At 41.0% G+C, this 26,527-nt stretch overlaps 1 protein-coding gene across 4 annotated transcripts in view; it reads left to right on the forward strand.

Annotated features, from left to right (window-relative positions):
• PDGFD (platelet derived growth factor D) overlaps positions 1-26,527 on the forward strand; it is a 183,657-nt gene that overhangs the window by 125,082 nt on the left and 32,048 nt on the right. For 2 of the 4 annotated variants that reach the window (XM_045018985.1, XM_045018994.1), the window contains exons 4-5: positions 13,062-13,121; positions 23,094-23,295. In XM_045018985.1, coding sequence (XP_044874920.1) covers positions 13,062-13,121; positions 23,094-23,295 — 262 coding nt within the window. Of the gene's footprint in view, positions 1-10,717; positions 10,790-13,061; positions 13,122-23,093; positions 23,296-26,527 lie in introns of all 4 variants that reach the window. The other 2 variants (XM_045018976.1, XM_045019003.1) reach the window with 2 other exon arrangements.

The following is a 26,527-nucleotide window of genomic DNA, read 5'->3' on the forward strand; positions in this document are numbered from 1 at the left end:
TTCAGATATTGTAGTGTGTCTTCGTGCCCCCAACCCCTTAGTTATCTCTTAGACAGGCAATAATGTCCATATTTAGCTTTTTAACTTTGCACATAGATCAGTCCCTCCAACCTCCTCAACATTTTTGTTGCTCTTCTCTGAATTCCCAAACTACCCTCCCCACCCGATTCCAATGTCTTTCTAGAAGTGAGGTGAGCTGAATCCAAAGATTCAAGTGAGACTGCACTAGATCTGTGTTGGGAGACACTATTGCCTCTGCTTCTGCATATTTAACTCAAAATTACACTGTCCCCTTTGACTGCCATAAAACAGGGGAAACACATGTCTAATTTGCTTTCCACTGTCATCTTAGGGAAAGTCTACACTGCATTTGGAGGTGTGTTTGCAGCTTGGGTAAACATATCTATGCTATCTTTAATCTAGCTAGAGTGACAAAAAATAGCAACGAAGACACGACAGCACAGGCTGTAAGAGCATTTCTACACTGCCCCGCTATTAGGACTAAAGTGGTGTATTGCAGTAGAGGCACGAACTTAATGATGCTCTTTGAAGAGGACTACATTAGTACGAACTCTGGACCTTTAAGTTTGTGCCTGCAATGTCCACATGGGGGAGTTACAGTACAGCGCTTTGGTGCACACTGCTATTAACACCCCCTTACTCTAAACTGCAGGGCAGTGTAAACATGCCCTCAGCCCTAAAGCTTCCAGGATTTTCTTTCCCTTGGAATATCTCAGACTGGGACGTATTAGCTTTCACCTTTTCAGGAAGAATCTTACTGTGTTATTTCTGACCATCTTTTTAATCTTTCTATGCCCTCGATGGTGTTCACAGCTCCTCCTAATGTAATATAATCTGAAAATGTTGTTCTCATACTTCTTACTCCATTTTCTAGAAATAAATAAAGCTGGTCATCAAATTTATGTCTAAATGAAATCGTACCCTACCTACCACTGATCCCTGTGCTATTCCACTAGACACTGTCTCACAGCTGAGTTCTTTGCTATTTGTGATAACCCTTTGTAAGCATTCCCTCACCTACTTTTGAATCCACATGACTGTTTGTATCCAGGCTGAATTGAATTATTTTTTAAATAAGATTTTATGAGACGCTGTTACAAATGCTCTGCTAGAACAGAGATGGATCACGTTTCCTGCTCTCCCTTCAAATCCACTAATTGTATAGTTCCAACAAAAACACAGTCCAGTTTGTCTGGGCTATAGTCTCATTGTCTGTGAGAAGAACTTGGACTGATTAATAATTAAAGCCTTGAGCCGGTAAGTGACTCTGCATAGGCACAAGAGTAGGCCCATACAAAAGTTGCCTGCAGGATCAGGGCCTAAAAATATTGTTGTTGTTTAGAGCTGATGAATCCCTGTACATGTTGTTATTCAGCGATATCAAATGTGAATGGGGATGGCTTTCTCTTCTCTGACCTAGCAAATAAGATTAATTCATCTTAATCGCTTTTGCTTGGTGAACTGTTTTAAATATATAAAACGGTGCTATATGGCAAGAGGGAAACTTGTTTTCAAGGGCATGTTATTCTGTGCTGCAGGTGCAATAGACTATGGCTGTTGTTCCCAGCTGTAGAAATGCTCATTTTTAATGAGTGCCTGTTTCCCAATATATTTCAGGGTATACAGCATTTCTTGCAATAAGAGTTTCCATATGACTGAAAAACTCGCTACAGCATTTCTCTCTTCTCACGCCCTTGACTCCATGCAAATTGCACATCACTTCCCCCAACTAGGCCCCACACCTGCAAACAAACACACACAGCACTTTACTCCTGTGAGTAATCTCATGTTTGCAGGAGCGGGGCCCTACTGGAGAAGTGCATGGGTCCTGATTCTTGGATTTACTGCATGTGGTTTCATGTGGCGGCTTGGTGTCAGTAAATTCTACAAAAGCTCTGGTGTGGATGTTAATCACTTAGACCCAGATCCACAAAGGATCCATTGATTTCAAAGGAAGTGAAGATCCTAAATACCTTTGTGGATCTGGGCCTTAGTTATTCTCTTTCCACTCTCTGCCATCATTCTGAATGACAGAATTAGGACCACTGATGAGCTAAGTGGACCCACTTAACATCTTGTCCTTCTAAAGCAGTGTTTCCCAAACTTGGGACGCTGGTTGTTTAGGGAAAGCCCCTGGTGGGCCGGGCCGGTTTGTTTACCAGCTGCATCTGTAGGTCCAGCCAATCGCGGCTCCCACTGCTCCAGGCCAATGGGGGCTGCGGGAAGCGGGGGGCCAGCACATTCCTCGGCCCGCACCACTTCCTGCAGCCCTCATTGGCCTGTAGTGGCAAACCACGGCCAGTGGGAGCCATGATCAGCCGTACCTGTGGACACAGCAGGTAAACAAACTGGCCCGGCCCGCCAGGGGCTTTCCCTAAACAAGCAGCGTTTCAAGTTTGGGAAACACTGTTCTAAAGGAAAATCTCTGCTTTCTTTTTTAAGTTAAAATAAAACTAATGGTCTCAAGCCCTTTTCCTTGTGAAAATCGTCTTAAAATGTGGAGCCAGATCTTCTGCTGGTATAAATCAGAATAGCTCTGCTCTCTTCGCTGGAGCCATGGTAATTTTTACAACTGTCTTGCCCATTTGTCTTTTGTATGGCAACTTGAAAAGTAACATTAAAAGTCGACATCTGAGCTTGCCATCTGCTCAGTTGCTTCCAGTGGTATGAAATGAATAAAGGCTGGCCCTCCAGAGAAGGGTCTTAGAGAGCAGAGGTTCACTAGATGTTCCATGGTTTGGATGTCTTCTCCACATTCATATAACGGGCTGTCTTTCATTTCCCATTTGTGTAGGAAGTAACTGCAATGCCTGTGTGAGATTCCGATGTGGTTTGCTGTGATCCATCTTACGTGCCATGGTGAAGCCAAGTGGTTGGTCTTTAGGATCCATAATCAGGCCTTGTTTCTTGGCCCCACTATTTCTCCACAGTGTCTGTCACTTGTCTTTTGATGAAAGTCCTGAGATTTTGACAGCTAACCAGAAGGGGTTCCTGGACTTAAGGCAACATTTTGGGAAGAGTTGGAGATCTTTGTAGATGAGCAAGTCTGGGTTGGTTATATGGTCGTATTTTTGTATTGTGGCTGCTTGTCTTCGGAGGTATGATATGCACAAAGATGGGGAGCCAGACTGTTGGTGTTGACTTCAGCACTCCTGTGACAATTCTCAGAGCAGTGTTCAGTTGCATGTTGATAAGTTTCGGATCTATGGTACCTGTCCATAAGGGCCTGCAATATTCAGCTGCTGAGAAGACAAGGGCCAAGCCTGTCTGCAAGGAATATCTGCATCCCACCTGATCCCAGTTATTTTGTGAATGTTTTAGGTGCTATCAGAATGTGTAGTGTAATATATGCCTTTATAGCTGAGTGCCTCCTGTCCTGTAAGGTGCATAATGTAAACAAGGCCCTGCATAATCATTTTATGTATGTGAATAACAGATAGCCAGTGCCTACCCATCATATTTTAGCTTATGACATCCACTTCCTTTTCTATAAACATGTGAGTTGATAAGGAAAAATCAGCATTACTAAACCTCTGAGAAGAAAAGGCACTCAGGTCAGGTAATGCAAGACAGCAAAAAATAGGACACTCCACTCCCCGAATACATAATTTATCTCCATCACAAATGTGTGAAAGTAAACTCTCTGCCTTCTCACCTTAGCAGTAGCTTTCAGTGCTTGCACTACTGGCTCAGTGCTGGTTCAAGTACATTTTCCAGGTGCATTAAGAAATAGATTAAAAACATGGAAAGTTCTTATATTGCTAACTCCATGATATCCATGGGCTAGCACAAATGTAGGTTTCCTGCCTCAGCAGTGCCTATTTACTAGAGCTTCTCAGCCTGAACAAAGAAGGGGGTGGGGAAGGTAAGTTACATTAAAACAAATCAAAGTTAAAAATGACCAGCTGCGGCCTGATTGTAGTTAAAAAAAACACTGACAGGTGCTCAGTAAAGACTCAAAACTTAGGGCTAGATAGTGAAAGGTTGCTGCGTGAAGGTGCAGAGAGTTTCCTCCCCGTGTTTCCTTCCTTTAGTCTCCATGCAGGGACAACCACAGTGGCAGACCTTGCAGTCACCTGAGCACAGTGACTGCTTCCCTCCAGCACAGCCATGGGAGATGGATGGAGACAGAGACGTGACCCCACCCACCCCTGCCCCACAGAGGGGAGGGTATGCTACCGCCCCTTAAGGGGTGTGTAATAACAGCTGTGCTCCCACAGTGTGCCTGGTTGCTCTGTTGGATATGGTACCTAAGAGCCATAATGCTTCTTGGAGCTCCTCATTAGACAATATGGTATCCCTAGTGATGCAGAGAGTGGAGCTATCACCTCCCTGGTCCATGATGTAGTATCTGTGTATGCAGCCCAAAGTCGCCTTGGCTTTTTGTGTCACTGTATCACACTGCAAACTAGCATCAAGTTTTTCCTCTGTTATCACCCCCAGCCTTTCTTTGACATTAGTCCTTTGAGTTTCCCCCTACGATTGAGTACAGTATCTGGTTCTGATTCTTTTTCTCCATTTACATTTTTTAAATGGAATCTTGTAAACAAATTGGACAAGAATATAGAAAATGTTATTTCTATGTAATCTGTATCAGTTATAGGAATCTTAAGTGTTACTTGTAACAATAGTAGGTAAAAAACAGAAGTGTGAAAAGTTTTAACATGAGTAATAATTTGTGGAAACACATAGAACTGGTGCTGAAAACGAAGTTGCTTTTTTTCCTTCTCTAATTATTAGGCTGAGGTCAGGTTAAAATAATCCAAATAAGCAATATTCTTCACTGTTTGCACTAAATCAGCAGCTTTTGATCCCATCAGTAAACTAAAACGCTGGCAGAAGATGATGCTTGTATTCTGCAAAGTTGTGATTCTTGGGGGGTTTGGTGATGGTTGGTTTTTTCTATTGTTATTATCATAGAAAGTTTATATAGCATTTGTAGTCGTCCTTAAAAGAGCCACATCTGCCAGTCAAAACGTGAGGGTGAACAAAGTGTTTTGCTTTGCATTATCCCTCTGAACATGACACATGCTTCTGAGGCATGTTTACTGCAAAATTAAATGGACTCCCTTGGGAGTGAACTCAGAACAAATGGAACCTTCAAAAGAAATCGATAGCTGGGATTGCTGTTGGAGCAGCTAATGTCCCTCACCGGTATTTTTTTACGTTGTATCTCAGCATTAGAGCTAAATCTGCTTAGATTCAGTTAAAGCATTTTCCCCACCTTCTGTTTCACCCAAATCTCAGCTCAGCATTTCCTGAGCACATCAGAGCACTTAACAAATCATCCTAATGAGAAAACAGAGAATTTGGAATATTAAAGATACATAGGTTATATTTGTAAGTGATTTTTATGTTTTATTTTCCACAATATATGGAATGTGCTTAATTTCCTAGAAACAAGGGTGCAGGAAAAATAATCTTGTTTCCTAGGAGTTTTTCCTTCTTTAATTTTTTTCCCCTGCATAACCCTAATTACAGGACCATTCAGTACGGGCACACTTTGGGATCAGTCACACCAAGGGTAATACTAGCTTAACTACACATGCTGTCAGTGCTTTCTGTTCATTTGAAGGACTTCTTTGCCCACCTGGGCGCTATCGGGCTAGTAAATTGTCAACGTTTATTTATTTTTTAATTATTTGGGAGGGGAGGTTCAATTTTGCTCAGAGCAGCTTTTACCTATTACCGAGGAAGCTGCCTCCAAACACTGTCAGTCAGCATGACAGAAGTTCACCAGAGTCCTCTCAATGGCATTGGATTCTGCATTAAGAATGAGATTCCGACTCCTGGGGTCAGTGTGTTCAAGCAGGGAGAATTGGTGTTACAAAACCACCTTCTCCACCACTGTCAGTACACAGCTTTGAACTCCTGCACCATACCTCATGCCAGTAAGCACCTATTCAGCACAGTGTAGTGCTGAAATCTGCGGCTCCGTTAAAAATGACCTCAGAGTGACAGCTGAATATTTACATTTAATGCTGTTGATTTACATTTAGTTCACAATCATTTAACTTTGTGGCATGCACCCAAGTGCCAGATGTTAACAAACTGGCCCTTAGAGGTCCAGGATGGACATATTTTATAAATTGAAAATAATTAAACCTAATGCCCACTTTGTACATCATACCAGTAGAGATTCTTGTGCCTCTCACATTGCTACATGCATCAGAGGGGAAGCTCAACAGCAGCTTAATGTTAGTTGGCATCTTGTTTTTCAAAGGCAGAGCTGCTGCCTTATATGGGATAAAATGTTACCCTCCTTTTATGATAGTTCAGTTAAACGTCAAGTGGTATGTGCCTTGGACTTTCTTATAACATACCTATACCCCTCACCCCATTGCCGTTATTCCAATAACAGGGGAAGGAATAAAAGGATTATTGACCAGTCTAGCCCAGTACCCTGTCTTCTGACAGTGGCCAATGCCAGGTGCCCCAGAGGGAATGAACAGAACAGGGAATCATCAAGTGTTCCAGCGGCTGTCGCTCATTCCCAGCTTCTGTCAAACAGAGGCTAGGGACACCATCCCTGCCCATCCTGACTAATAGCCACTGAGACACATCAAATAGACACATCAAGCTGAGATTGACTTAGATCACAATTATAGCTGAAAACTTTAGTCTTCTTTTATAGTGTTTGGAATCTCAGACTTACTATTCTACTATAAAAAGTGAATATGTCAGCACTGATCAGAAGTGATTCTGGATGTCATTTCACACTCGTATTAACATAGCCAGAATTGATTATAGGATTATAGCTACTGATATCTAGTGGCAGCTGGGCTTCAGGAACTCAATGAATTTCAAAAAGGATATAATTTCTATTAAATTCCGTAGGGTTTTATGGTATTTTCTGTAGAACTTTATTGGGTTCATCCCTATTAAATTCTATAGGACTTTTCCACAGGGTCTTTCCTAACACTGCCAATCTTGAGGTATCAACTCCATAATGCTAACCTGCTGTTTTTCCTCTATCCATGAGGGCAATCAATGAAAGGACGTCCTCATATCCCCTTCCTGCCTTTCAAATGTTTACTGTTTATTCTTATTGCTGCTGTTCCGAATGAGTGCAGGAATATCTGGAAATTAACCTATCAACTCTCCTTATTAATAACCTGCTTTCTACATTTATAAGACCCTTAGGAGTACTCATTCAATCAGATTGATTGGTTAGCCATGCATTATGATATTTTCTTTGGACAGATACATTATCTAATGGTAGGGAGCATCCAGTTGAAGATACCATTAAACTTTTAAGGGGGTAATAAAAAGGGTTTTAAAAAACCATACTGCTAACTTTAATGGCCTAATCCAAAGTCCAGTGATATCAGTGGGCTTTGTATTGGGCCTTAAATCTGTAATTTAACTCCCAAATTCTGGGAAACCTTCTGGAAATCAGGTAGTAGGTACATCCCTTCTGTTACTTACTCATGGAGGTGATTTGCAGTTGCAGAATGGCAGGTCTGGTTTTAGCATCCAGGTTGAGGCTTATTTGAAAATATGAGCAAGCAGCAAACTCAATCATAGATTCACAGAGTTTGAGGCCAGAGAGACTTGTGATCATTTAGCCTGTCCTCCTGCATAACACAAGTTATAGAATTTCACCCATAGATTCCTGCATCAATTCTATAAATTGTGGTTCAACTGGAGCATATAATTGAAGAAAGGTATCCAAACTATGATTTGAAGATTGCAAGCAATGAAGAATTTACCACATCCCTTGGTAATTTGTTTCACTGGTTACTTACCCTCACTGTTAAAATATGTTCTTTATTTCCCATTTGAACTTTGCTGACTTCAGTTTACAGCCACTTTGTAAGCTAAAGAACCTTCTAGTATCAGACGTCCCCTAGTGTAGATAATTATAGCTCATGATCAAGTCACTGCCTAACCTTCCCCTAAGAGTCACAGAATCATAGTGTTTAAGGCCAGAAGGGACCACCAGATCATCTAGTCTGACCTCCTGTACATCACAGGCCACCAACACCACCCAGCCCCCACAAACTGATCCCAACAATTGAAATTAGACTGACATATTACAGCCCACAGAATACTGATCCATTATGTGCCACAGGTGGACCAACGCCCAGCACTGACCTCCTTTAGTTTTACATTGCAAGGCATGTAGGGGGTTGGACTAGATGACCTCCTGAGATCCCTTCCAACCCTGAGATTCTATGATTCTGAGATTCTATGATGATTTCCAGATGACAAACTATTCTTATAGCTCTTCTCTGAACCTTCCCTAATTTTGCAGCATCTTGTTTATAGTGTGGCTACCAGAACAGGACAGAGTAGTGGTCTCTTCCCTACTGTATATAGAAGTAATACAGCTTCTCTGTTCCTACTCAGAATCTTATTTTATGGAAGCAGATATCCTTAGACACCCCTAGAAGAGCTATTAATAAATACTGCAGGGATTAGAAAGTGAAAACACACTATGTGATTAATTGAAATTATGGTAAGTGAGCAAATTTACAGGCAGCTTCTAATTTATGCCTGTGTCATTTCTATTCATCTTGAAAACCAAAGTTGCTGTGTGCTACAGCACTTCCTGAAAAATTATCATGAAACAGCCCAAGTGCACAAGTGTATTTATCACAGTGTTTCTTTAATGGAGTTGTAGCTTTACTAATGCTTCTTGCTTGATATAACACTGTTCTTTCCATTTTTTTATTATTTCACTTAAATACCTGTCACTTTATTATATGTGATGATTACGGGGTTCCCTCCTCTGTAAGCATATCAGCACTGAAGCCAATTACGGGGGAGGGGGAGAAGGGGGAAATAAAACCTAGTCTCGCCACAACTTATGCCTGGAATATTAATGTATACTAGGGTAGCTTCTGTTGTGAGAATCTGGATGCAGGAAGTTCTATAATCTGATCTGTCTGTCTGTAAACAGATAATATTCCCACCTTACATTTACTTCCTTGCCTTTAGTCACTTAAATATTAACAGAATTTAAAACATTTTTTCCTTATGGTTTGCCATTTCAAGGGTTTTCCCTGTAGGGCCTCCTCTGTCCTATTCCCTGCTTCCTTATGTCATAATAAGATGTTCCAACTAGCGACCCAAAAAAAAAAAGTTCCAACTACTTTTATGCTCCTAGACTAGAACTGATTGGACATGCCTTTCCTAATCTCTGATGACTCATCAAAATCATCTCTGACATCAGGATAATTCTACGCAGTCCGTTTGATGATGTGTGTCAGACATTTATCACTCTGGCATCTGAGCAGAAATAGGGCTCAACTTTTTCTGCTTTTCATGTTCCTGACTTTGGTTTTTCTTTTTTTACTTTTCTTTTCTCTCTTCCTCTATCTTCTCACTTAGAATGACCATGGGTGGTGATGACTCTTCTGGGAGAGGGGCTTATTAAAGAGGTGGGGCTTATGTTTAGATATGTCAGGTTCAGGCCCTCTCAGATCTCCTGTTCCCTCCACCCCTGGGATATTTTCCCTGTACCTTGATCCTGAGTATCATTCTGGGTTTTACTGGCTGTATCACATCTATGGAATGTGGTCGTCTTGGTGGTTTGTGGATGGATAGGCAATCTTTGACTGAGGCTAGTCAAGTCCATTCAGGGCCCTGAAGATTGGGAGTAGGAGCTTTAATTCAATCAGAAAGGTCCAAATTGTTACCTCCCTATTTTTCCAATATTAAGTGCAAATATAGTTTTGGGTTTTTTTAAACAAATGTTTGTTTATTTCTGCTTGAAAATAATGACTACAAAATAGCCAGAAGCGTAGTACTCATGTGCAAACCCTACAAAAACAAACCAGCATGAGCTCGTCAGATAGTATGTGATACCTAAATGTGATACCTAAACATATCTCCATGGGATTGTTATGAATATAGAAGGCAAAGGAGAAAAGAAACTACTTTGATGCAATTCCTTTAAATAACTGGGAGCTGGAAACTGGGTTGAAAGCTCTTTAGAAGCCAGAAATGGCTGCAGCTGCTTTAAGGGGTGGTGGAACAAAGCCATCTAGGAATGAATGGTTTATGTTGCGTTTTAGTAGATGAAGTATAATCACCAAAACAAAATGTGCAGTCAGTGAGATCCAAGAAGCAGGTGGTGCACCTAATCATCTCAACAACTTGGCAACAGCTATCTCAAAAAAACTCACTGTTGCCTTATCTCTAATATTAGGTAAAATAAGAGAGTAGAGTCATTTCAAGCATAAGAAGATATCGTATCTGTAGTCTCCTCTAAACAGTTGAGAATACAAATTGTCCCTGTGTTAAATTAATGTTTCAGAACTCAATGCCACTTCTCTTGGGAGTGCAGAAGGGTAATTAATGATGGGGGGAGTTGGTTGCAAAGTTCTGAAACTGGCAAATGTTATCAGGGGATCTGTGGGCCTGTTGAATTGGTTCCTATCTAACATCAAAGTAAGACTATTAACTAGAACTGGATGAACAATTTCAAAGTAATTTGGCAAATGTCCTTTTTCCTGTGTTATTTGTGAACTGGTTATAGCATTTGCTGTTTACAATAATAGATACATAATTTGTGCAAATAAATTGTCTGTGGATTGTTTGCAAATTGTCCACTTTAAATATGCACAGTTGGATATCTGCAATGTCATTTGCGACCTAAATGACGTATAGTTTGTGTTCTCTGGTTGGATAACCTAAAATTTATAACCCAAAGGTACCTAAAGAAATCATGTGCTTTTGATTATCTCAGGTAGAGGGTGGACTGAGGGAAAGAAGCACTTCAGGAAGAGAGCAGGAGAGAGCAAAAGCTTTGAATAAGCAAGTGTGTGAATTTTTGGACATTTAATATTTTTTACTGTGCTCTTTAGCAAAATGTAGAGCATTATATATAGCTATGCATGTGGACTCCGGATTTGAAAATAGCTAGGTTCCTTCCTTACTGTGGAAGAGAGAAAGCTATGACAGATTTATTGATGGTCTTGCAGGCTTTACGTTAAATTCTCTTGTGTCATATTCACACCACATAATTTGTGTGTGTGTGTGATCTTATTTGCAATTGAAGTCAATAGAGCAACGCTGATTTAAACCAGTGGAGAATCTGGTCCTCCAGTTTCACCCTATATTGACTACCAAATTAAAACACATTGCAGGGCGTATTTTCAGTTGGTGTGAATTGGTATAGCTGAGGATCTGGCCCTATAGTTTAAATGCATTTATCATGAAGTTCTGTTATTAGGACTGATTTATATATTTTGCACAAGCTGAATATCAGGCTGTGTTTGTGTTTCAAAATCTTTATATAGATTCATCGATTCTAAGGCCAGAAGGGACCATTGTGATCATCTCATTTGACCTCTTGTACAGCACTATATACCATAGACCTTCCCTAAAATAATTCCTAGAGCATATCTTTTAGCAAAACATCCAATTATGATTTTAAAATTGTCAGTGATGGAGAACCACATGACACTTCGTAAATGGTTGCAATGGTTAATTACTTTCACTGTTTCACTGTTAAAAATGTATACCTTATTTCCAGCCTCAATTTTTCAAAGTTTCAACTTTGCTATTGGATTGTGTTATACCTTTCTCTGCTAGATTGAAGAGCCCATTTTTAAATACTTGTTCCCCATGTAAATACTTAGACTCTTCTCTGAACTCTCTCCAGAGGGTTCCAATTTATCAAGGTCTAATGCATCAAAAGATTAGATTCTCTCTTTTGGCCACATTGGGAGCTCATGTTCACCTGATTATCTACCACAACCCCCAAACCTTTTTCAGTCACTGCTTCCCAGGAAGAGTTCCTCATCATGCAAGTATGGTCTACATTCTTTCCTCCAAGAGGTATACATTTACATTTAGCCATATTAAAATGCATATTGCTTGTTTGCACATAGTTTACCAACCAATCTAGATTGCTCTGAATCAGAGACCTGGCCTCTTCAATATTTACAAGTCTCCCAATTTTTGTGTCATCTGCAAACTTTATCAGTGATGATTTTATGTCTTCTACCAGGTCATTGACAAAAGATGTTAACTAGTGTAGGTCCACGAACTAATCCCTGAGGGAACTCACTGAAACAGACATGCTCGATGACAGTTTCCCACTGTTACATTTTGAGACCTATCAGTTAGCCAGTTTTAAATCCATGTTAAGATTACAACATTGTAGTTTTTTATCAAAATGTCATGTGGTACTAAGTCAAACCCCTTGCAGAAGTCTAAGCGTATTACATCAACACTATGATTGATAAAGTTAAAACATGTACTTTCAAGTTAGTTTAAACAGGATCTATTTTCCATAAACCCATATTGGTTTGCATTAATTTCATTACCCTTCTTTAGTTTTTATTAATCAAGTCCTGTATCAGTCACTCCATTATTTTGCTCGGGACCAATGTCAGGCTGACTGGCCTACAGTTACCTAAGTCACCCTGTTTACCCTTTAAAAAATTGGCACAATTTTCTGTCCTTCAGACAACTTTCCTCCAGTCTTCTGGAACTTCTCCAGTACTCCAAGATTTATTGAATATTGACATCATACAACCTTCATTTCTTGGTCTTTTAATGCTTCTAGTTGGAATAAATAATTTTTTAACTGGAAATGGACAAAACTGTCATGGAGCCAAATAATTTCTCTGTGTTATTAGATTTGTCTCAAATTGGCCTGTCCACCATTAAGTAATTGTTTCCTATTACTGTACAGACATCCAGGCTATATTCCATCTGGAATTGCCAATTTTTTTTATTATTATTTTTGTGATAATGGCACTTCTAATATAAATGGCTTGTTCCCATAATGTTTGAAACAAGTATTATTATTATTAATTATTATTTAATATTTATATTAAAATAGCACCTAAAGACCTTAACCCCATTTTGCTAGGTGCTGTACAGACATAGAATACGTAACTGTCCCTGCCCCAAAGAGCTAATTCATAAGGGATGGAGAAGAAAAGCAAAGATCTCTTCTATGGAAGAGATTTCAAAAGGGTGAAGGACACCGAACACTGAGACATTGTGTAAGATCTGGTAGTTAACTTTAGGACATTGCCATGACTGTGATTTTTTTCCTATGGGTTTTTCCCCTTTAGGATGATTTCCAGCCTGCAGCGTCAGAAACCAACTGGGAGTCAGTCACAAGCTCTGTCTCAGTAAGTAGCTTGTTACTATTTTGCCCATGAAAGGTTTGGTAGAATGGTTTTCAGTCCAATGTAAATGCATCTGCACCGGGGAACTACTGCTTGACCTGTAAGCCGGAGATTAAGTGAAACGTGTTCTTCAAACTCGTTCTAAACTGTCAATAATTTTTAGGGATTGGGGGGTGGAAGGCAAGAAATGTCAGCAGCTATTTTAACCACGTGGGATGGCTAGTGGATAAACACTTAACACTTTCAAACAGAATCTTCCCAACAAAAAAATTCCTTTACATTTTGAGATATAAAGTTTCTTGGTCTAAGCACATGAGCATATTTTGCAATAATTAGCATTAAAGGCAAGCTGGTAGGAGAACGGATTAACTTTTTTGAATTTTCATTATTGAAGATTTTTTGTAGCACCAGCAATTAAATTAAATCTTAATTTGACACCTCATTTTCTGTAACTAAATATGACTTTTTAAAAAAGAAAACCCAATTAAAAATCTCCTCACTCCTTCACTTTATTTGATTTATGTCACCAGACAAAAAATCAGCCCCTGGCAGCATTTTCAAGCAAAATTTAGGATATGTCTACACTGCAATTAAACACCCACGGATAGCCCATGTTAGCTGACTGAGGTTTGCAGTGCTTCAGCTTTGGGGCTGTTTAATTGCAGTGTAGACATTTGGGCTCAGGCTGGAGCCCATGCTCTGAAACCCTCTCCAGCCGCGGATGTTTAATTGCAATGTAAACAGACTCTGGGACCACACCATGTGGGAGAGTAATGCCAGCATCAGACTTGGTAATGGTACAGTCCCTCTGCCATATGCTGCATTGTCCAGTCCCACACTCACAGCGTGTATTCACTTGACAACTTTTATATAACAAGTACAGACGTACCCTAGGTTACACAAACCCAACTTACACAAATCTGCACTTACGGGAAAAGTTCCGTAAGCTAGAAATAGTGGTGGGGTTTTTTTCGTTTGGTTTGGTTTTTTGCATAATGGTCGGGTATACGTTTCCGACTTACGCAAAATTTGAGTTACGCAAGGCGTTGCGGAATGAAACACTTGTCTAAGTTGGGGCGCGTCTATAGCAAGAAAGATAGTGATTGGAGTGGAACTGACCGGTTAGGTCAAAGCTTGGAAAATACTGGATGATGATGATACAGTTACAATACTTAACTTCCACAGTAAAGTGCCTTGAGATCCTTGAATTAAATCTGTTATATGTGTCCTAATTCTGAGTAATAGTATTATTGAGGGCCTGGCTCTATTAGACATACCATGGAGAGGATATCACTGTTGTATTTGGTTATTCATGTTCTCCTTCTATGATAACTATTTTTCCTCCTCCTAACATGTGGTGTTTTTTTTTAAAGTTTTGTGCATTTTTATCTGACACAATATGTAATTTGAAAAAATGGGAAATGGTCTTTGAAAATGTAAGGGAAAAGCTCCCTCATCAGGTAGCTGGGATCCTGAGATCAAATTACACTGAAAACATTGTCACAGTGATTGCCCTCACCATAGTAAAGTGCCAAAAATGTAAAATAATAATCCACAACCCTTTTCCTATGGAAAGCCTTTCACAAGATTGTTGTTTCTATTTGTTGTATGTGCTTATATGGCCCTTATCACCATAGTATCAGAGCACTTTAGAATTATTATAATTATTTATCATCCCAGCACTCCTGAGAGGTAGGGAAGTATTGTCCCCATTTTACAGATGGGGACCTGAAGCCGGGAAGCCTGTGCCTGAGCCAGAAGCTGAGCCCAGGTCTCTTGGTCCAGTTCAGTGCCACAGCTACTAGACACTCATTCCTTCCCCACTGAGCACACCACAGTTAGGTAGTAAGCATCAATAACCTTATTTCATAGTTAGGAAAACTGAGGCAGAGAAGATGAGCTATTTGCCCATGACCATAGAGTCAGGTCGAGACCCCAGGAATGCCTAATTCTTCTTCAGCATAAATAGGTTCACAGATTCTACTGTGGGTCTTCAGTCAGCATGGTAGGGCAGAACTTTAACCTGTCAATCACTGGCATAGTTATACTCTGCTCCTACCAAAGAGCCTGGCAATGATTGACAGGTTTGAGTTCCACCTCCCAAACCTGCAAACACCCTAAAGACCCACTGTAAGATCTTGCAGGAAAAAAATACATTTGGGTACGTGCACATATGCATTTTCCTGTTCCCGGGCTTGAGCTCAAATCACTGAACCACACCTCATGCTTCTCCTCACGAGGCTTAGAGCAGCACCTCCTCCATCTGCCTCTAGCCTAAAGTTCTGGAGCCCATCACTAACCCCAGAATGAGATCTTTCACCCAGCAGAGCCGTTATGTCCAGTCCCCAGTCTTGTGGTTCAGAATATAATGATCTGATTCAACAACAATTGAACTTCTGCAAAACTGCATATCCCATTCACAATAATACAGAACGACTTCATCATCACTAATAGAATAGTAATGAATCATAATGAAGACCAAATGAACTAATGGTCTGGTTCGGATTAGAAAAGAGCTGCCACAATATGTTGAATGTTTAAGTAACTAACAAAAAGTGCATGATGTGGTAACTCTGAGCCCCCTCACATTGTACTGTTCTTCTATGTCTTCTCTCAGTCACAGAAACCAGATGGCACAAGCTTTTCATAAATCCAATATTTAGCTCTTGGCAGGACAAAACAGAGGCAGCTTTGAAGTTACTTTTGGGTCTGTCACATGATGTAGCTGCCAATAGGTTATCTGAGCTAAAATAATCCCTCTGCATTGCCTATTACTCTGAGAAAGTTGAGCTTTTTTGTGTGTGCGAACTGAGTTGAAGTCCTGAGTAGAAATTTTATAACCCAAGAAGGTGTGAATTCCCCTTGCTTTTATTGGTTTGACATATCCTGCAAATCCACAATCTGACCTCCAAGGCTCTCACAAAATGTAAGAGAATATATGGCTAAACACATACAAACAGCACAGTCTCATCTAAATCTTATACATGTGCCTTTCTGAATACAGCCCCTGACCTTTTTGCATAAAAAGTACTGGCTGCTCCTAGTCTATTAACTCCATTAGCAGTCCATTAATTCCACGAGAGTGTCTATATCTTTGCGGACCAGCCTCTGGAGGACAACAAGATCATATATACTTGAGTAGGTTTGATGTTCCTCCAGTGGAAGGCATGGGAACAGAAGGCAGTCGATTTGCAATTCTGCTACTTATGCCGCATCCTCACATCTTTCTCCCTCTCCCCCTTCTCTTTGTTCTTTGAAGGGAATTTAGTAACTGTTTTTCCTCTTTTGCTATGATTACAAACCAGTCACTAGCCCCACTGATTTCTCTCTATAGTGGGTTCCTAGTGATATTTTAGCGTGTTTCTTTTTTTACCATAAATGATTATGTGAGCACTGTACATGACAACTGTGATTAGAACACTGAATTTCATATAGAATTGATTTACGTAGCAGCACTTTATTCAGCTTACTGATGTGAGATTTGTTCTCATGGGGGTCTGACTCCCATCTCTTTGACAAAGTCTTTATTCCAAGGCATTTAGAAGTCAATAGAGGTTCTTTGCTGCGTGTCTTCCTTTTAATGAGTCATGAATTTTTAGAGCCGTCTGCATTGTGCCTCATTTAACACTGGATTGTAGAAGGGTTATGAAAGTGGGCCCACTGAAACTTATTTGTGATGGGTTCTGTGTTAAAGGCTTAATAATTTCCAGGCCAATACTGTTAAAAAAAGGTCCTTTATTTCATATTTAACACAACCTCATTCCATATGTAACACAACCCCATTCTCAACTCCCTGTGTAGTTGTGATAATTAGCAAACTGCAGTCCTCCTTCCATGTAACACTGTATTATGATATTTTCATTTTTTCTTTATGGTGTCAGATAATCTGGAAGGTCCATATTTGTAGCAAATTATACGCAGCAAAATATCAAGGACTCTAAAGACTGTGGCAACATTTGCTGGTGAAGACAAAGTTATATTTAAGTAGACTGGATTTTCAGTAAAACTGAATAGTTTTACTCAGGTTAATAAGCCACTGATTCCAGTGGGATTACTCACCTGAGTAGTGCAACTTGCATAGATTTATAGAAGTATTTGCAGGATCAGGCTAAAATTGACCTTTTGGTGGGGAATTCAAGTGCTGTATGTCTCTGTGGGTATGTCTGTGCTGTAATCGTGGCATGTTATTGCAGCTTGAGTAGACATACCTGAGCTAGCTTGGGTACTAGAGCAGTGTCGCCATGGCAATGCACACTTCAGCATGGGCTGAACAAGCCCACCTGGAACCATGGGTAATTGCTTGTGTGACTAGCCTATACTGAAATGCACACTACTATGGATTCACTGCTTTGGGACCTGTTCATAGACTGTTCAGAGACTTTAAGGTCAGAAGGGACCATTATGATCACCTAGTCTGACCTCCTGCACATCACAGGCTACAGAATCTCACCCACCCACTCCTGTATCAAACCTGTGTCTGAGCCATTGAAGTCCTCAAATCATGGTTTAAAGACTTCAAGGTGCAGAGAATCTTCCAGCAAGTGACCCATGCCCCATACTGCAGAGGGAGGCAAAAAAACCCCAGGACCTCTGCCAATCTGCCCTGGAGGAAAATTCCTTCCTGACCCCAAATATGGCAATCAGCTAAACTGTGAGCATGTGGGCAAGACTCACCAGCCAGACACCCAGGAAAGAATTCTCTGTAGTAACTCAGATCCCACCCCATCTAACGTCCCATCACAGGCCATTGGGCATATTTACCGCTAATAGTCAAAGACCAATCTCATTATACCATCCCCTCCATAAGCTTATCAAGCTTAGTCTTGAAGCCACATATGTCTTTTGCTCCCCCTACTCCCCTTGGAAGGCTGTTCCAGAACTTCACTCCTCTGATGGTAGAAACCTTCGTATAATTTCAAGTCTAAACTTCCTGATATCCAGTTTATATCCATTTGTTCTTGTGTCCACATTGGTACTAAGCTTAAATAATTCCTCTACCTCCCTGGTATGTATTCCTCTGATATATTTATAGAGAGCAATCGTATCTCCCCTCAGCCTTCTTTTGGTTAGACTAAACAAGCCAAGCTCTTTGAGTCTCCTTTCATAAGACAGGTTTTCCATTCCTCAGATCATCCTACTAGCCCTTCTCTGTACCTGTTCCAGTTTGAATTCATCCTTCTTAAACATGGGAGACCAGAACTGCACACAGTATTCCAGATGAGGTCTCGCCATTGCCTTGTATAACAGTACTAACACCTCCTTATCTCTATTGGAAATACCTCGCCTGATTCATCCCAAGACCGCATTAGCTTTTTTCACAGCCATATCAAATTGTTGGCTCATAGTCATCCTGTGATCAACCAATACTCTGAGGTCCTTCTCCTCCTCTGTTATTTCCAACTGATGCGTCCCCATTTTATAACAATAATTCTTGCTATTAATCCCTAAATGCATGACCTTGCACTTTTCACTATTAAATTTCATCCTATTACTATTACTCCAGTTTACAAGGTCATCCAGATTTTCCTGTATGATATCCCAGTCCTTCTCTATATTGGGAATACCTCCCAGCTTTGTGTCATCCGCAAACTTTATTAGCACATTCCCACTTTTTGTGCCAAGGTCAGTAATAAAAAGATTAAGTAAGATTGGTCCCAAAACCGATCCTTAAGGAACTCCACTAGTAACCTCCCTCCAGCCTGACAGTTCACCTTTCAGTATGACTCATTGTAATCTCCCCTTTAACCAGTTCCTTATCCACCTTTCAATTTTCATATTGATCCCCATCTTTTCCAATTTAGCTAATAATTCTCCATGTGGAACCGTATTGAATGCCTTACTGAAATCGAGGTAAGTTAGATCCACTACATTTCCTTTGTCTAAAAAATCTGTTACCTTCTCAAAGAAGGAGATCAGGTTGGTTTAGCACAATATACCTTTTGTAAAACCATTTTGTAATTTGTCCCAATTACAATTGACCTCAATGTCCTTACCTACTTTCTCCTTCACATTTTTTTCTAAGACCTTGCATACTACAGATGTCAAACTAACAGGCCTGTAGTTGCCCAGATCACTTTTTTTCCCTTTCTTAAAGATAGGAACTATGTTAGCAATTCTCCAGTCATACGGTACAACCCCTGAGTTTACAGATTCATTAAAAATTCTTGCTAATGGGCTTGCAATTTCATGTGCCAGTTCCTTTAATATTCTTAGATGAAGATTATCTGGGCCCCCCGATTTAGTCCCATTAAGCTGTTTAAGTTTGGCTTCTACCTCAGATAGAGGTATCTAATATCTATCTCCATATCCTCATTCCCATTTGTCATCCTACCATTATCCCTAAGCTCCTCATTAGCCTCATTAAAGACTGAGGCAAAGTATTTGTTTAGATATTGGGCCATGCCTAGATTATCCTTAACCTCCACTCCATCCTCAGTGTTTAGCAGTCCCACTTCTTCTTTGTTTGTTTTCTTGTTTGTTTGTTTGCTATAGAACCTTTTACTATTGGTTTTAATTCCCTTTGCAAGGTCCAACTCTACATGGCTTTTGGCCTTTCTCACTTTATCCCTAAATGTTCTGACCTCAATAAAGTAACTTTCCTTGCTGATCACTCCCATCTTCCACTCTTTGTAGGCTTTCTGTTTTTCTTAATCACGTCTCTGAGATGCTTGCTCATCCAGCTTGGTCTACAACTCCTGCCTATGAATTTTTTCCCCTTTCTTGGGATGCAGGCTTCTGATAGTTTCTGCAACTTTGACTTGAAGTAATTCCAGGCCTCCTCCACCTTTAGATCCCCAATTTCTTCAGTCTAATCCACTTCCCTAACTAATTTCCTTAATTTTTTAAAGTTAGCCCTTTTGAAATCAAAAACCCTAGTCACAGATCAATTTTTGTTTATCCTTCCATTTAGTTTAAACTGAATTAGCTCATGATCGCTTGAACCAAGGTTGTCCCCTACAACCATTTCTTCTATGAGGTCCTCACTACTCACCAAAACCAAATCTAAAATGGCATCCCCTCTTCTTGGTTCAGCAACCACTTGGTGAAGGAATCCATCAGCTATTGCATCTAGGAAAATCTGATCCCTATTATTATTACTAGCTTTAATCAGGTATTGCTATTCAAGCTGCAACCATGCCCCATGATTGTAGTATAGACATACCCTATGTGTCTACATGGCTTCAGGTCCAGATTGTGAGGACAGAAGGGATTCTTTTCTTTCATTTTTCTGTGAGTTTCAATGTTTTAACTGAGAAAATAAAGGTCTGAGTTTTCCTGTATTTATATCCTGTGCTGTTATACATTTTCAGCAGTTGATTTAATATGTCTTAAGAGAATGACATATCTGCAATCAGTTTTTCTTGAGTATATTTTACACAGAAATTAGGACATTTGAGGGTAGTTTGCGGGGGGAGATGATATTAGGATATTGAATATTTGGGCATTGAAATTAGGACTTTGGCAATTTTGCTATAGTAAAAGTAAAACTCTTCCCTATAAGCAGCAAAGAATCCTGTGGCACCTTATAGACTATTCACCCACGAAAGCTCATGCTGCAAAACGTCTGTTAGTCTATAAGGTGCCACAGGATTCTTTGCTGCTTCTACAGAACCAGACTAACACGGCTACCCCTCTGATACTCTTCCCTATAAATGCACGTTAGTTATTAAAGGTCAGTTCTGTCCTTAGAGGTGACATACTCCAACTGAGCTCAATAACTGCATATGCATCTAAGGCAGTGGTGGGCAACCTGTGGCCTGTGGGCCACATGAATCCTATCAGGGTAAGTTGATTGTGGGCTGCGAGACATTTTGCAGACGTTGACCATCCTCAGGTACAGCCCCCTGCAGCTTCCAGTGGCCGCGATTCGCCGTTGCCGGCCAATGGGAGCTGCGGTTGCCCACCACTGATCTAAGGCCTTGTCTACATGTGTCACTCAGGAAACCTAAGTCAGATCAATTGAAGGTGCAAAGTCAATGCACGTTAATTGAAGTGCGTTAACTCCCGTGTGGAGGCTCTCATTCAGGAGAGAACTAAGGCCACTTTCCTCCTGGTGAATGAGAGCATCCACATGGGAGTTTAATGGGCTTTAATTTATGTGCATTGACTTCACACCCTCAGTTGATTTGCCTTAGCTTTCCTGAAAGTCCCCCACATACACATGGTCTATGGGTAGTATATGTTCCTAAATGCTTAGAAATATTAATCCCTTTTGGATGTGCGTGTTTCAGCCCTTACATTGTGTAGACCCTTACATTACCGTTTTCTAATTTCCTTCAGTATTTTTTTTTTCAAATTCTAGTTTATAAGCATTTGAAAATCATAGTTAATTCTTCATTTCAAAGGGCCAAACTTTGAAGTCTTTGCTTAGGCCTTGCTTTGTTAAAGCTCCAAGAAGAGGAAAGATTGTCCGTGGTTAGAGTATTAGCCTGAGCCTTGGGTTCAGTTCCTTGCTTTGCTGCAGACTTCCTGTGTGACTTTGGGAGAGTTGCCTTGGTCTCTTTGTGCCTTAATTCCTCATTGTACAGTGGGGATCTACCTCACAGGGGTGCTGTGAGGATAAATACCGTTAAAGCCTCATTACTATTGTCATAGGTTTATTCCCCACTTTGAACTTTAGCGTTCACAAGATGCGGACTGCATGGACTTCTTTAAACTAAATCCTAGTTTCGATCTGGTAAAGCTGCCACCAACTAGAAATTCCAGTGTCTAGTACACTCCCTGTTCCCCCAAACTTTTCCTGGGGAACACAGATCCCAGCTTCCTTGGATCTTAACACAAAGGGAAATAATCCATTCCCCTCCCACCTTCTTCCCCCTCCCCTTGTCCTTGGGAGAGATACCTTGATTCAAACTTCTTGAATCAAACAAAGAGGGATTTACTTTTCCCCCTCCCCTTCCCCTGAAAATCCAAACAAGGGAAGAAATCAAGCAAGTTCTAAAAAGAAAAGATTTTATTAAAAGAAAGAAAGTACACTATCTCTGTAATACCAGGATGGAAAAATTTACATCTTATAAAAACTGGAGAGACTCCCCCTCCCTCCTCCTCAGAATAATCAAAGTAACAGCAAACAGAAATAAAGATCTTTCTTCAGCAAACACACAATTGCAAATGTAGAAATCAATTATAAGACTAAACCGCCTTTTAATACTCACTATATTGAATAGAAGAAAATACTTCAGGAAACCTTGGAGAACTTGAAGAATATGTCTGGCCTCTCTTAAATCCAAAGAGAGAACGGCAATCCAAACAAAGGACACAGACAAAGCCTTCCCTCCACAGAGATTTGAAATTATCTTGTCCCTTCATTGGTCCTCTGGTCAGGTGTTCATCAGGTTACTGAGCTTGTTAACCCTTTACAGGTAAAAGAGACTTTGACCCTTAATTATCTGTTTATGACAACTATGGTACTGAGTGTCGTGTATCTTTATATACTTCCATGAGATTTTTGTCTACATGCAAACTGAGGAAAGGACTACACCTTTTAGATACTGCCTTACTTTGGGGGCAAGAGAAAAGCAGCCCGTGCCACACCCTGTACAGGGACATAATGTACACGCTGGCTGGAGTGAAGGATGGGATGTAGCTTTGCCTTCTTCCCAGCCTTCCTGGCCCCCTTTGGAATGGCTAGCGTTGTCCAGCAGCATTAGACCTGCTCTCTCCTCCATTCACCTGGCAGCACCTGTCCTTGCTTGGGAAGGTGGGCAGTGCTTTTCTCCCTGGTCTCCTGGCACAGCATGCTGGGGCATAATGCCATCTGGCCCATTGCAAGGAGCTCAAAAGATGGTTGACAGTGATTAATAAGACCAGGAGTAAGGTCACTGTGTCAAAAGACAGAATCTCAGTCCAGTTTGGGGTCTTGCCTGGATATTCTGTATGAGTCAGCTATGAGAAAAATCTCTCTGTAACTATTTACACTTGTATTGCATGGTGCTGTAATTTTTCAAAGTACACTGAGCTGTATGTCACTCTTAGGGGGTATCCTATCCCTCTCCATCAGTGACCGACCCTACCCTCACTGCGGAAGCATTAGACCAGACCATCGCTGAATTTGACACCGTGGAGGAGCTGCTCAAGCACTTTAATCCAGAGTCATGGCAGGAAGATCTCGAAAATCTGTACACAGACACCGGACATCATTATCGAGGCAGGAGCTACCGTGACAGAAAGTCCAAAGGTAGGAGGAGACACTGTACATGTTCTTAATTCCAGGTGTTTTCTGTAACACTTCTCACAAATGCCCTTTGGTTGCTTATCAAGTTCAGATTCAGACACCGTTACTCATGCCAGAGTCAACGGGACTAATTTCAGAGCAAGGAATTACCCAGCACAAGTAAGGACAGAAGAATTTGAACCTTAATCATTTGCAGTCTGTTTGATTAAGGTATTTATCACCCACATCAACAAGCTGGCTTCAGCCTGTTAATATTCACAAATGAAAACACAGACACCTGAAATTATGTATGTTAAGGACAGATGGTTTTAAACTTCACTCTAAAGTATTATTTTGCATGTAAGACATAGGATTCATGAACTCTCACCCACCTTTAAACATCCTGTTTTAGGATTGTTCTGTGTTGAGTGGGCGATAATTACTTCTATCACATTGTACTTAGAGAAGCATCTGGCACAAACACCTGTATGTGCAGCTGTTTTGGGGTTTTTTTAGGATATGAACATCTGACCGATTTCCATTATGTAGACGGGGAACATTATTGTGGTTTAGTATTTTTAACTGTAGTTGAACAAAGTGTGCATCTCTGGATTATGTGTCTCTTTTCCCTCCTTTGGTACAATCCATCCATCAAATGCTAAAGTAAAAGAATGTTAAGCTAATGACACGAGCCAATAATGATGAAGAAGCACTGAATAGAAGGTCCAGCCATGACCTTGAAGAAATAAGCACAATGCTGCCCACTGAAATTGTACTGTGTGGTGGAGGAGTTATCTTGAGTGTCTAGCTCAGTTCTTCTAAGTGCTCATCGCTGTAGATTTTAACAGCTAATCTAATGTTTAACTCTGATTATGAATTTTCTTCGTACTCTTATCCTACATTGCATATTCAATATACATGTATTTTTATATGTTTTGCTGAATATTTTTCTTAAATAATTAGCAAATTATGGGTCTGCTTATGCAAGCTCTTCAACCTATGAAATTCCCATTTCATTGCAGTTTGTGCAAGGGGAGACATAAGTTTTGTCTTATTTATTTATTTATTTATTTATTTTAGGATCAGCACTGAAAATAATATTTGCAGTTAAACTTCAGCAGCTGAGACCTTAGTACAATTTGATCTGAAACTGGACGCATATAGGCCTACATTTTCAAAAGCGACTGGTCATTATGGTTGCCTCAATTTTTGCCTGCCCAACCTTAAAGGAGCCTGATTTTAAGAAAGTGCTTAGCAACTACTCTTTGAAAACCAGGCCCCTTTAAGGCACCCCAAAAATTTAAGCAATCAAAACCTCTACACATTTTTGAAAATGTAGGCCACATTTCTTCTGTTTAGTTTGTATTAAATGCTGGGACCAATCTGATCACATTTGGAGGCCAGTGAAACATAATCAGCTATTTGTCTCCTATTCCCTGACTGGAGTCAGCGCTAATGGAAATGTACATAAAAGACAAAAAAGGAGCTGATTTGATTTTAATAGAGGCTGACAAGAGACCCTGATCTCTTACTGAGTTTTCTATCTAGATTTCACTTGAGTCTCAGATTAAATCTGATCCCAGTGCAAATGTACTGTATCTAAAGCAATGTGTGCTGTGTTTTATCCATTTTGATCAGATTGGCTCCAAGTACTGATCCAATCTTTCTGGTTGTCTGCAGGAAATCTGGATTAATTAGGGTTTCTCCATTGAGTACAATGGAATTCAACCCTTCGGCCTAGCAAACTGCTATGAATAAGTAAAGAGTTTGCCAATTTATTTCTTAATTCAGGATGTTTTTGTTAAAGGAATGAGTTGTGGGGTTTTTTCTCCCCCTTTCTTCCAACAAAAGGATGGATTCTCTGCTACAAACACTATATATTTCAGTCCAAAATGATTATATTAATTATAAACTTGGTGTGATACTTTCTCAGGGTGCCCAAGACTGGGTCTCCATGTTACCCTCCTCTCTCCGCCCCCCAATGAGAGGGAGTCTTTCTTATAGTAGCCAGATGTCAGCTCCCTAACACTGCCTGCCCTTCAGCCTCTCAAGCACTCAGCTTAGGGGCTCTCCCAGCCCCTGCGTGATCTACTCCAGACTGTGAACTCCCCAGAAGCGTCCCTGTCCTGGGGTGAACCACTCACCGCCAGACTGGTACCTCTTCCTGATACGCTAGGGATTAGCTTGAGGCCAATGCCCCCCTGTCCACGGTTTGCACACTGTCACTTTGTCTCTGCTGTCTGCCCACAGCCCCTCTCACAGCTCCAGGAACTGCAATGTCCTCTGTGTGGCACAGCCCTCTGGCCATGTCACTATCCATGTTCCCCCCTTCTGGGCGAGGTTGGCTCCTCGCTAGTCCTAGGCAGTCTTCCCACCCACTGCCTCGGTGCCTCTTGGCCAGTGGCTGGTAGGGGAACATGGGCCCGCTCTCTTCTCCGGGTTCCAGCCCTGGCATCCTTAGCTCAACTATCTGGGCCTTCTCTCTCTGGCCTCACTGCTTTATTCCTGGGCTTCTTCCTACCTCTGGTTCCCCTTCTCTTCCTGGGCCTACCAGTTCCCAAAGCCTCTTCCCAGGGAGTAGCAAAGAATCCTGTGGCACCTTATAGACTAACAGACGTTTTGCAGCATGAGCTTTCGTGGGTGAATACCCACTTCTTCGGATGCAAGTGGTGGAAATTTCCAGGGGCAGGTTTATATATGCAAGCAAGAAGCAAGCTAGAGATAACGAGGTTAGTTCAATCATTATCTCTAGCTTGCTTCTTGCTTGCATATATAAACCTGCCCCTGGAAATTTCCACCACTTGCATCCGAAGAAGTGGGTATTCACCCACGAAAGCTCATGCTGCAAAACGTCTGTTAGTCTATAAGGTGCCACAGGATTCTTTGCTGCTTTTACAGATCCAGACTAACACGGCTACCCCTCTGATACTTGTTCCCAGGGAGTAACTTCAGTCTGCAGTCTCCACTCACTCCTCCCTTTCTCCTGGGAGCATCTGCTGTCTCCCTGCAGCCCATTCTCCTTTCAGCTGCTGGGCTTTATAGGTCCCACCTATTCCTGCCCAACTGGGCCTCCTTAACCAGCTGCCTAATGAGTTAATTGGCCCTTGTGGCCTGCATTAAACCCTGCAAGGTGAGTGTGGGGTAGTCACCCCCTATAGTATCTAGCCTCTGTCACTAGACACTCACAGAAATTGCCAGGTAAGCTGTCCCCAAAGGGACAGTATATGCAGCTTGACTGGTACAACTCAGGATCAGG

Source organism: Mauremys mutica, chromosome 1 (assembly GCF_020497125.1).
Source record: "Mauremys mutica isolate MM-2020 ecotype Southern chromosome 1, ASM2049712v1, whole genome shotgun sequence".
NCBI classification, from domain to species: Eukaryota; Metazoa; Chordata; order Testudines; family Geoemydidae; genus Mauremys; species Mauremys mutica.